Source organism: Hipposideros armiger, unplaced genomic scaffold (genome assembly GCF_001890085.2).
Source record: "Hipposideros armiger isolate ML-2016 unplaced genomic scaffold, ASM189008v1 scaffold_237, whole genome shotgun sequence".
Lineage (NCBI taxonomy): Eukaryota > Metazoa > Chordata > Mammalia > Chiroptera > Hipposideridae > Hipposideros > Hipposideros armiger.
Window position 1 is genome coordinate 1,650,800 of NW_017731587.1, and position 12,488 is coordinate 1,663,287.

At 37.9% G+C, this 12,488-nt stretch overlaps 2 protein-coding genes across 3 annotated transcripts in view; one reads left to right on the plus strand and one right to left on the minus strand.

Annotated features, from left to right (window-relative positions):
- Window positions 1-3,475, minus strand: part of METTL25 (methyltransferase like 25) — a 96,153-nt gene extending 92,678 nt beyond the window's left edge. Inside the window, exon 1 of one of the 2 annotated variants that reach the window (XM_019655156.1) lies at window positions 3,071-3,475. In XM_019655156.1, the coding sequence (XP_019510701.1) occupies window positions 3,071-3,329 (259 nt within the window). In that variant the 5' untranslated portion in view covers window positions 3,330-3,475. The remainder of the gene's footprint in view (window positions 1-3,070) is intronic. The other variant, XM_019655155.1, reaches the window with a different exon arrangement.
- CCDC59 (coiled-coil domain containing 59) lies at window positions 3,147-11,442 on the plus strand. The gene is made up of 5 exons (XM_019655157.1): window positions 3,147-3,169; window positions 3,496-3,667; window positions 4,601-4,916; window positions 7,399-7,498; window positions 9,973-11,442. The coding sequence occupies exons 2-5, from the start codon at window positions 3,514-3,516 to the stop codon at window positions 10,132-10,134; spliced, it is 732 nt and encodes a 243-aa protein (XP_019510702.1). The 5' UTR covers window positions 3,147-3,169; window positions 3,496-3,513; the 3' UTR covers window positions 10,135-11,442.
- Window positions 11,443-12,488: the final 1,046 nt, after the last annotated feature.

Below are 12,488 nucleotides of genomic sequence, written 5' to 3' on the forward strand. Positions count from 1 at the left end.
CACCCATAATTTATGCCCTTGAAATGTAGTTATTTGCAACATCTTTCCTTTTTATTTTGGATATTTAAGATTTTTTTCTCTAGGTCATTTTAGTAGAACAGAAGAGAAGACATTTTCAGAACTCTAAGCAGGCCAGATCATCTGGCAAGAGCAATCTATTAAAATGGCTACACTGAAGATTTTCAGAAACAACTTGGTTTCATAAAACACCAAATGATGGTGCCAAACATCTGTTAGTGTACTCCGTACACTGTACATTAACGCAGTGCAGTCCTGGGAACTGTGCTGATGTGTAACTCCTCATGCAGAACCAGCAGAACACAGTACTCCTTGTGAGTCCCTGACGGAAATCTGTTCCAGTCCCCGCGCTGCTCCTGAAACACACTGTGCGAGCTCCCATCTCAGGGCCTCCGAGCTCCCCGTTCTCAGTACCTGGAATGCTCGCCCTCCAGATAGCTTCAGGGTCCATTTTTCTCCTTATTTTGGCTTTTTTTCCAGAGTCATCTCCCTGAGGTCTTGCTGGAACAACCTGTTTAAAATTGCAAATACACTTCCATCCTGCACTTCCCCTATCTACTCCTTCCTTTTCTACTGAAGTTTTCCTCTGTGGCACTTTGTTGTTGTCACTAACTCTCCCTCTAGAATGCAAGCGAGAGGAAGGTAGGGATTTTTGTTTTCTTTACTGCTGTTTCCCTTGCAACTAAAGCAGCGCTGGTACATAGCAGACACTCCGTAACTGCTGAATGAATGAACTTCCCACGGTCACACGGCTGGTAATGGAAGAACTGGAATTTGAACCCTACCTGACTCAAAAGCCTAAAAATTTACTAAATTATACTGTAGATAGTAGCTAACAATTCTTTATTAAAATACAAATCTGGTTAAAGGATTCTAACGCTCTTCTCTGATACAAGCCATAGACTATATACAGTGATGGTGAAAATAGCCACCTTTAAATAATCTTTACATAAGAAAAAAGAATATTCCTTACAAGCATAAATTGTAAAAATTCATTCTTTTTTAGCACAATAGGCAGCTGATCATTTGTAAAATTGAATATTGTGTATAAAAAGATTTGCAGTGCCAAAGGCATTTCGAAGGTGAACAGTTGAGCTTAGATTCTATTGTTGGATAAATACAAAACTGGTTATAAGGTTTCCCCAAAAGACATTAGTAGTTTCTTTCTAGCCCATAAAAGTGGTATCACACATTCATTCACTTTAGTCAAATATTTATTGCCCACATATGCAGACCAACCATTGTTCTAGGCACTAGGGAAACAGCAGTGAAAAATACTAACATTCTTGAAGGAGAAACAATAAAACCAAACCAAACCACAACAAAACAAAAAAAGTAACAGTAAGAAATGTATCAGTGTCATAAAAATATTGATTGTGATAAAGACGCCTTTCGAATTCATTCCTAAATAGTTCAGAGGAGGCTTTTATCACGATGGTGAAGACCTCAGACTCTGTGGTCACATGACCCAGGTTTGAGACGCCATTCAACGCTGTGCCCCTGGCAAATGTAATTCAAGTTGCAATTTCACAATTTGAGAAAAACAGAAGCCAACTTGCAAGGCTGATGGAATGATTATTAGAGAAAATTGGCAAGAAAACACTTAGCACATAATAAATAATAAATATCAATTAATCCTATCACTAAGATATGTAAGACAATCTAATTCTTCCATTGCATGAAGACAAAGCTTAACCCCTATGAAAGTCTTGGGCTTTATATTTAAAGGTAGTTTCTTTTCTTTTTTGGGAAGCTACCATGAGTCATTCATTCATTCCACAAATACCCATCGAGCATTTAATGCACTACAGGTATTCTACTAGGTGCTGGGACTACATCTGTTTACAGGAAGGACATAGTTTCTGCCCTTTCGGAATTTAAGTTGCATATTATCGTAAGTACTGGGTATAAGGGGAACAAACTGAAAAGGTGCCTAACTTTTCAACAACAAACAGAGACTTTAAGAAACGAGTATTTACCAAGTCCTATCATAGGAGGCCCCTCGAATGGTGCTTTGCATTCAGAGAATGCTCAATGAAGAAGGAAGGCTCACTAGCGAGGGCAAGGCTGGGGACACCTGGAAGCAAAGTAGGAGAAAACCCAGCAGCCTGCTGGTGGCCTCTCATCATTCCACTTTCCAAAAGGAGAATGGTTGAATCTGACTTTCTTGAGGGCACGAAACCCCCGAGCCAACAAAAATTCATGACACATAGTGGATACTTGAAAAACAATTTTCAAATGAACTAGTAAATATTCCAGATCCTCACTGCTACTATCCTAGTCCTACTCCTTTCTTGTACTAATGAAATGGTCTTTTAACTGACCTCTCAGCTTCTGCCCCGCTAGTCTGTCCTTCAAACAGTATCAAAGCTGTCTTTTCAAATGTAATGACTACATGGCTCCAAAGTTCACCATCACATTTAAAATCCAATCTTCTTCCAAGGCTAGACAGCCCTGTGCGATCCGCCTGCCTCCCTGACTTCACCTGCCGCTGCTCCGCACCTGGCCCTGGCCACGCAGCCCCTGAACCTCAGCCAGCCCCGCTCGGTCCTGCCGCAGGGGACCGTGGCACCCGGGGCCTGAATCCCCTTCCCGTGGCGCACGGCAGGCTGGCACCATCTCATGCTGCTGACCGCCTTGCTTAAAGCAGCCTCCTCACACCATCGCTATCACATGTGCCTCTTTTTATTTTCTTCTTGGCCATTATCATCACCTGGAATTATCTTGATGTATATTTCGTTAAGTGTTGATATACCTTCTGCTGTGTTTCCACATGCAATCTACAAGCAGGTGAGAGCACTGTTCCCCTTATTTCCTCCCAGTCAAAACACTGTTGCGGAATTACTAAATGAAGGAACGCCCTGCCTTGTTTCTAGTTCTGGTTAAACTGTGAAAATACCCAAGCACCATGAGACGAAAGAGAGATCTGGAAAGAGCGCCCGCGCCGCGCTCCTCCGACCCCGCCCCTCCTTCCACGCGGGGTCCGCGAAGAGCACGCTTCGGGGGCGGGACCTTCTCAGCCTCCCTGTCCGCCCCGCCCACCGCCATTCACCTGATGTTCTCTCGGCTTCCACCAGGGGGCGCGCCTCGGGGGGCCGGGCCTCCGCCGCCTCCGTCGATTTCCTTAGCACCGCCAGTACCGTCTCTGGAGGCAAGTCGATTAGTTGTTCCCACACGGACTCCGTGTAAAAGTCCACCGTATGTGCATTTGAAATGCACAGGGCTTCCCGCAGGAACCGCAGCAGCCCCTGCAACTTGGCACGTAAAGTGGACAGGTCCTGGGTCACTGGGAGCGGGCAAGAAGCCGCCATGACGCTCACCCTCCCGCGCTGTAGGTGGCGCAAACGTGGCCGTGAAGCTAGGTTTCTGCTAAAAAGTTGCACAGGCCTGATAAGTAGAGCTCTGATCTACACCCTGGCAGATCGGTTGCTTTGGCCTGATGACGTATTTTGACAGCGTCCGATGTGGTTTTTCTAGTGACGAGATTGGTGTGTCATGGCGCCGGTAAGGCCAGCAGCGAGGTCGGCGGTAGGCACTTACGGAACGCCTGGTGAAGGAAGTTCTCCGGTCGGATTGAAGAATAAGAATGCGAAACACAGGACGTGGCGACCTAACCTTCCACAGGCCTTCGTGGGGAGCGTTCGCGAGGGTAAGAAGGTATCCTTTTACAAGTCCGCAGGGCTGTGAAGTCTTAGAACACGCGACCCACCAAAGCAGGGAAGCTGGACTTCGGAACCAGGTCGGCCCTGCTTCGGGCAGAGGAAGTCATTCCGAAGCCCGCTGAAGCCGTGGGTGTCTCAGAGCTCTGGATGGGAAGTGTTGCTAACTCTGTATCTTTAAACACCTTCCCCACTTATCCCCATTCTTGATCAGAACTCATCCTCTGCATTTCTCGATGAAACCGTAAGCAGAGAACATTTACAGGTCCACTTCTGTGTGTATTTCTGTATATGCATTTGCGCATGTATTAAGGAAAAGGATAGAGAGTATAGGGCCAGAAATCGACTGCCCCATACATACCCTTGCTGATTACAAATACTCCAGGGCCCTCCAGTCTTCTTTCTGATCTTTCCTTCGCCTTAGTTTGTGTTTGTCATCTTGTCTTGCTGTCTGTAAGTTCCCTCAAATCTTATTTGGAATGTATAAATCTTAAATCAAGTCAGTCTTCTGGTAATTGCTAGCTTTTCAGAAAGTCATACACCATCTTCTCTCGTTTGTGTTGAATTACTTTAAAAAATTAGTCGTATAGTAGATTAAGTGTTTTAGATGAATTAAGGAATATGTTTTGATTTGTGAGTACAATAAACTGGAGTTGTGTAACACCCTAGTCAGTTTTCCTAACTTGAGATGCTACTTGAAGAGTCTGCAGGACTAATGCTTGTCTGGCCTTTTTGCAGGGAACCATCGTACTCTTCATTCCATTAGTTTAAACTTGTTTGTGTGAAATAACCTTTTAAAGCAAAACAAAGTAATTCTAGTATCTGAATGTGATGATGAAGTTTTCGTTTAAAGTTAACAGCTACATTTTTCATGCAACTTATTTTCTGAGAAAGTAATTAGTGATTGATATTCTTCAATGTAGGACAAGGATTTGCATTTCGAAGAAAATTGAAAATTCAGCAAAATTACAGGAAATTGCTGTGGAGGGAAAAGAAGGCTCAAAGCTCACAGGAATCCCAATTCAGAGATCGATACCCTGATCATCTGAAACACCTCTATTTAGCTGAGGAAGAAAGACTCAGGAAGCAACTTAGAAAAGTCAACCAGCCTGTGTCAGAAGAACAGGCTAATCAGGATTTGCCAGAAGAAGAATGTAATTCTGACCAGGCTTTGTCTGAAGAACATTGTAGCATTGACCAGTCTCAGCCAGAGCAACAGTGGAAAGAAGAAAGGGTAAAGTATGTATTGTCTTCTTTTGAAATCCTTTGTTTTGAATGTAGGTAGTTTTATGAAAGAGATTATAAGACAATTTATGTAGAAATTGGAATTTTTCTTATTTAAGTCATTTTAGAAGTCACAGTGAATTTAGTGAAAATATTTTCATGGAAGCTTTGTTTTGTCTTAAATGACTTAATTAGGCTAATTGAGCTTAATTGAAGAGGTAGTGGAATGGGAACTAAAAGCTCTGGGTTTTAGATTTCAGCCTCTCAAGCATATTTAACTTACTTGGACCATAATTAATGCCTGTTATTAATACATGTTTTTTTAAAAACTAATTTTTGAGAGGTATGGCATAGTGGTTAACAGCATGGATGGACTCTGGAGCTGGACTTAACATACTGGTGCCCAATGTCCTGTTCTCTAAAATGGAGATGATAATAATAAGTATGTAATTCAGAGTTGTCGTTTTATACATCTCAAGAATGGATTAGTCACAGACTCTCTGGTGTCCCTGACCTATGGTGACATTGTGAAGACTAAATGAGTTCATTTATTGTAATATTATAAGGTACTTTAAGTATATGGTACATGAGAAGTGCTACATGAGTGTTAAGTGCTGCTGCTGCTGCTGCTGCTACTACTAATCTAGATTCTTTTTTCCAGAGGACATGGACTTAGTATCAATTAAAAAACAAATGTCAATGCTCCATTACACTGATTTTATAAATGCTAACTAATAAAGCTTTCTCTGCACATATCCCAAGTTAAAAAACCACACTAAAATCTAGACTTTCAGAGAAGCCAAGTGTTATGTGGGATCATAATGTTTTACTTCACTAAAATTCCATCCTTTAAAATTGTGAACTATTTGGGCTAAACATAGTAGGCAGTAGGACCCCAGGAAAAAGTGTAGTTGGGGATAAAGACAGAGACACAAAAAATTCAATTTTTTCAGTAGGTTTGTCCATTTTATTACAGAATAATGGGTATAAAGTTCAGGTAGAAGATTAGCACTAGAAATGTAGGTATGAATCATTTCCAGTGATGAATGAAGTAAAGAGGGTTTAGTCATGACACAAGATTCTTACCTTCTTAGGTAAAAATCATATTTTTAAAGACTTTTTATTCTTGAGGTGAAAGCAGGGAAATGTAATTGAAAAAGTTAAACAGAACTGCCTTAATTAGAGAAAGAGGGGAATACAATGACAATATGTCAGCAGAGGACAATTGGGCAAAGTAGGGATTGGTCAACTCTCAAATATTATAAAGTCCAAGCAATTCAGGACTGAGAACAGGTCTTTGGAGTTGTGGGCTAGGCTGTCATTAGTGACCTTGGAGAGAAGGTATTCGATAGATAAGCCTGATTAAGTTTTTAGCCTTTTACATGTAGCATCCAAAGCCACGGTTATGGATATGACTGCCTAAGAAGAATATGGAGACCAAAGAGAGAGACACTTTGCAAAACACCTGGAGTAAGAAAGAAAAAGAGGCTCTAGCAGGGCACACGGAGCAAGAGCAGTTAGAAACAATCAGGAGAGAAGAATGTCACCAAAACTAAGGGAATGGAATTCTCAAAAGTAGTGAATGGTCAATTAAATGAGACTGAAAAGCGCCCATTGACTTGGTCATCATATTTGGCTACAAGGTCATGACTGTCTTGACATGGGTAGTTTGATTGGAGTGGTGAGAGCAGAAGTCAGATTACAGAATTATGGAGTGAATGTGAAGTGACTATCTCTAGATACTTGACCATGAAAAGATGGTGAATGAGAGATTGGTACTTAGAAGAGGATATAGAGTTTGGTGATGGGTAATTTATGCATTTGTTTACTTTAAGAAGGCAGCTACTAAATACATTATATTGTGGTTCTGAGTTGGTGTAGTGAAAAGTTGAGAGACAGGAAAAAGGAAGATTATCAATGACTCAGACATCCTGAGGAAATGGATCTCAGTGGTTGAATTAGCCACGGTGGGCTGGGACACCTCCATAGAGGTGAGAAGTGCTTTAAGATAGAGCAGTTCTAAGTGGAGGTGGGGGCATTTATGTCTAAGTAGAAGAAATGCCATAGAGAACTTTGGGATTAAAGTTCATGTACACCCACAACTTCCATAACATCCTTCAGCCGAATGCCTTTTTCAGTCTATCATTTCTGCCATTCATATACTGCCATTCGTATACTGTTTTTGTTTTTAAAAATTTGTTTTAACATTATAGGATCTTTCAAATCATTCTGTTTTTTTCCCTAGTTGAAATATTTCTCCAACAGTCTCCATTCACCACTTTTTAATCTATATCTTAAAAGCTATAACAGTATTTTTAATGTTATTTGTATATTTTATTAGTAAATTAATGTCCTCTTCTCCCTTCTCTCTTTCCCCCTCTATTAATTTACATTAATGAGATTTTACTATGCAAGTACTATATTTTACATAACTGTCATAATTTTGGTTATAGTTTTTAATCCTTGTGACTTACTTATTTTCATTTATCTTATAAAGCTCCATTACTCTTCCGAAGAAAAATAAAAAGAAAACATCAAATCAAAAAGCACAAGAAGAATATGAACAGGTGCAAGCTAAGCGTGCTGCTAAGAAACAAGTAAGATCTTTTAAAATATTTAGATTGGTTTTTCCTATGTATTCTAAATGTATATGTAAGCTGTGCTACTCAGTGTGGAGAACATAGTATGCCCTCTGAAAATATTTATTGAATAAATGAGTGGTATGAGCAGAGTTGGAGAATTTCAACATACTTAAATTCCTTGATTGTGTTACTTTGAGAAGGTGACAGTAGTAAGAAAGAATAGGATTTTGAAGATACTGCTCATAGGTTAATATTACGAGCTTCTGGGATAATGTTTACCAAGAGTCTGGTCCAGGAACTTACACTTTTAACAAGTACATCAGAGATTCTTATGTAATAAAAATTGAGAACCACTGACTTAAGAAAAACATAGATGACTTTAATAATTTTACATTGAAGCAAGTAACAACCGGGGGCATGAATAAAATATTTCTTTACTGTAAAGAGTTGGTCTTGCCAATTAAAAAGCCTACCTGATTAACTTAGCAAAAGTTACCACTCTATTAGTATCATTCAGAAACCCCAAGTTAAAATAGATTTTTCAAATGAGTAAAACAAAGTTATCCACAGCTTCAACAAAATTATCATTTTGTTTACTCTGTGATTAACTTAGTTTTTGTATTGAAACTTTTAAATCTGTCACTTTACAAAGGATAGTGCATCAATCAAACATGTCCCAAAGATGGCACTGACATAATTTTTTTATGTTTTAGCTTTAGAATTTGAACGTTTCTTAAACAGGATATGAAAATATGAAACTTAAAATCACTACGATGTACGCTTTAAATATCCTACAATTTTGTTTGTCAGCTTTACCTCAATAAAGCTGAAATTAAAAAAAAGAAATTTGGAGATTCCTGGAAGTTTCACGTCTAAAATTTTTATGATTATTCTTAAATATTTCTCCATGGAAATAATGGACCTTTGGTTCATAGCTTGTTACGTTCTGCTTTTTTCTAACCAACTCTCTAATATCTGCCACCATTGGAAATAGTAAACCAGGTGAAGTATAGTAAGGACCATTATACTGTCAAGCATTTAATATCCTTCTAAAATTTCCTCTATATGCATAAATGCTACGACTTTGTAATTATGAAAATTGGCAGTTTCTCAGATTTTAAATGTTAATAGCCAGCATCATTACCCATGAGAAATCAAAATTAAGAACATTAATTAAATAAAGACCCATAATTGATGGTAAGACTATTGAAATTTTTTTTTTACTTTGTTTAGTGAAACTCCATAGGGATAAATTAGACTCCATATGCCTAAATTTACAAATAAGTTCCATATCTTTATGTGCTTGTTAAAATAAATGAAGCATTCTACCATATGAGAACATAAGTTTCAGTGATAGGGCGCAGCATAATGGAGAATTGCGCAGACTTTGAATTCACAATATCTGGATATGAGACTTGGCTATAGCAATGATTTGGGGTCCTGGGGAAATCAGTTGATATCACTGAGCATCAGCTCCTCATCTGTAAGATAGAGATAAAATCATAGCATAAAAGTTTGAAAGAATGGAATGCACTATGTTGTATGTGAAAGTACTTGGTTAATTATAAGTCACCATACAAATTTCAGACTGTGTCATTTGGGGGCTATATGTGTTAGTGGGGGAATTGAAAAACAGTACACACATTACTTAAGAACTTCTTTTGTTTGACTTTTATATTTGATTTGGTAAAAATATTGTAGTGCATTTCAAGTAGTGCTTTTCAGGTCTATACACTATATACCTGAATTATGAACTTGTCTTTCTCTTAGCAAATCAGATGAGCATGATAATTCTTAAATGGTTAAAAATCATCATGCCTAGCACAATGTTTTGCACATATATGATATGTAGTTAAAATTCTTCTTGAATTAAATCTGTCAGGTGGCATCTTAAAAAGAATACCAGATATTATGGAAGTGAAGATTTTAGTGTTATATGTATTAGATAAACTTTAACGTCCCTTCTGATTCTTCAGTGGATCTATTGTAATTAAATGATGAAATCATTTCATGAATACGCCTTCTCTTTTCTTTGCTCTAATTTTATTTTCATACAAATAGTTAAAATTGTTTAATAACTTTGTCTTAGTATGTATTTTAGTGCAAAGACAGTGACAGTAGATTACTTTAGTAATGGGTAACACTTAACATTTTGAAAATATAAAAAATATACCTACCGTGTTTCCCCAAAAATAAGACCGAACTGGAAAATAAGCCCTAGCATGATTTTTCAGGATGCTCGTAATATAAGCCCTACACCAAACATAAGCCCCAGTTAAGATCATCAGCCAGACATGACTGTTTGAATAAATGTAGATTTTTGTACATGAATAAATGTAGTAGATTGTTAGAGCAAAAATTAAAATAAGATACAGTCTTATTTTTGGGGAAATACAGTAAAGTGTTTGCATGGTGATATCTATTTCAACACCATTTCTTAACTGTATCTACTGTTTGTTACTAGTCAAAGTTACATATGTTAATTTCAGGAATTCGAGAGGAGAAAACAAGAGAGAGAAGAAGCTCAAAGACTCTACAAAAAGAAGAAAATGGAAGTGTTTAAAATATTGAGCAAAAAGACTAAGAAAGGCCAACCAAACTTCAATTTACAAATGGAGTATCTTCTTAAAAAAATACAAGAAAAAAATTGAATCAGACATTTTGTCCTTAATCAAGGGTTAAAATATCTGCTGTCTATTGAGATCTTTTGTATGTGTAATGTACTTCCTAACAATTAACTACATTTATCAACATAAACTGGATTGCTAAGCTATACTAAATATAAAATGTCCAATATTTTTGTTCCCATAAAAGAAAATTTTCTATATATGTTCTCCATACTATTATCTGTTTCTTGTTTATTTGCCTCTGAAAGGAAGGGTGGCCTGAAGAACTGAAAGAACCTTCTGTTGGGTTGTCGGAAAAGTCATGATGCATTTTTGCAACAAAATACGTCCTGACTCTTCCAACAACCCAATACTTGGATGACAGGTTCAAACATTTAATACTTTTGTACCATATAAAATTCAACCTTTCAATGAACTGTTTCAATGTAACTTTTCAGTTTAGTAATCAACTATTATGGTTTTAAAATTCATCTTAGGCCTCAGCCCAAGGTCCCCAGGCCAGGTCAAAGCCCGGGCAGCCTGGACGTGTCTTGTGACTTGGGACATGGCATTGAAAAAAATCAATAAATTGTTTAAGGGGAAAAAAAAAAATTCATCTTGATGATGGAGGCAAAGACTCTCCTTGGACTTTTTAATTTATTTATTTTAAATTAAGCTCATGTTACAGAAGGGTGGGCTTTTCTGAAACCTAAGAGGAGGATACCTGGGTGCTGAAACTACCATATAACTATGTGGTCTTTATAAAGTAGCAAACTCAGAAGACCTGTTAATTATAAACATTCCAAAAGTGGAAGTACGTGGCTTGTTATTGTAAGACCTTGTGGTTGCTGATGGGAACCCACAGTGTCACAGCAAGGATTAAGCTTTCCAGATCCTGTTACTGTGTAAGAACATTGTCACCTGAGTATTACTGGTGTTGTCTTTGTTGGTACTCTTGTGAGCCAAGAGAAGGTACTGGAATACCGCTCCTCCTGCCTCCTTGCAATCTGCAAAATGAGAAAGGCTGGACTACCATCATTACAAACAAAAGGACTGTACAGTGATATTTGTATAACATTGCATAATAAAGTTTTAAAATGTTAAGAGATACAGCCTGAAATTGCATTAAGGTTTTAGGGGGACCTTGCACTCCACATATGAAAGTGTAATAGGAGATGCTGAGGAAGCAACTTACTAAAGAAAGGCAATTCTTTATTGCAATGAACAATGCTTAGAAATTTGCAATACATTATATTATATTTAAAGTAAGCAACTCAGAAAACCTACATTTTGCTACATTGGTGAAGATGGTACATCATGAAGCAGAGTAAAATGTTTCAATTCATTTCTTTATAATGATTTTGCCTGTGTTTTTCTTTTGCTTCTAGACACTTTATCAGAGAAGGACAAAACATGGAAAGCAATCTAATCAGTTTAAGAGTAAAAATTAAGGTCATTTTAACAACTTTTTGTTGAGCAGTTTCTATATATGCAAGGCCCAGGGTAAAGAGCTACTCTTATTTTTTTTTTTAAGATTTTTATTAAAATATAGTTAGCATACAATATTATGTTAGTTTCAGGTGTACATCATAGTTATTCAATAGTACCCGCCTGATACTATACAGAGTTATTACCACATTATTGATTATATTCCATATACTAGAGAAGTGATCCTATAAGTCCAGCAACCATCTGACAGCGTACCATGTTATCATAACATTACCAACCACATTTCCCATGCTGTATGTTACATTCTCAAGACTCACCCCTTTTATATCTAGAAATGTAAACCCCCCATTCTCCTTTATCTTCCCCCCCTTTTTTAATCTTCCATTTAGAGTAGACATTCAATATTATTCTGTATTATCCTCAGGTGTACAGCACAGTGGTTAGACATTCATTCATTTAGGAAGTGATCCTGCTGACTAGTACCCACCTGGCACTATACATAGTTATCACTATATCATTGATCATATTCCCTACACTTTACACCCCCCTGACCATCCTGCAAGTACCAATTTGCATTTCCCAGTCCCCTCACCTTTTTCAAACCCTCCCATGTATCACCCCAGCAAATCTAGTACCCATCTGACACCATACACAGTTTCTACCATATAATTGACCATAGTCCCCATCCTACACTGCATCTCCATGGCTACTGTGCATCAACCAATGTATACTTCTTAATCCCTTCCCCTTTTCACTGACCCCAACCCCCCTTCCATCTGGCAACCATCAAAATGTTCTCTATGAGTTTGTTTCTGTTTTATTTTTTAGATTCCACTTATAAGTAAAGTCATATGACATTTGCTTTCTGCTGTCTGACTTACTCCACTCAGCACAATACCCTCTAGATCCATCCATATTGTTGCAGATGACAAGGTTTGTTCTTTTTTACA

Bases quoted from the DNA above. Each gene is read 5' to 3' on its own strand.
- CCDC59 (XM_019655157.1), top strand. From the start codon at position 3,514: ATGGCGCCGGTAAGGCCAGCAGCGAGGTCGGCGGTAGGCACTTACGGA. The intron at 3,668-4,600 runs GTAAGAAGGTAT...TCTTCAATGTAG, and splicing joins CGTGGGGAGCGTTCGCGAGG to GACAAGGATTTGCATTTCGA. The intron at 4,917-7,398 runs GTATGTATTGTC...TATCTTATAAAG, and splicing joins TGGAAAGAAGAAAGGGTAAA to CTCCATTACTCTTCCGAAGA.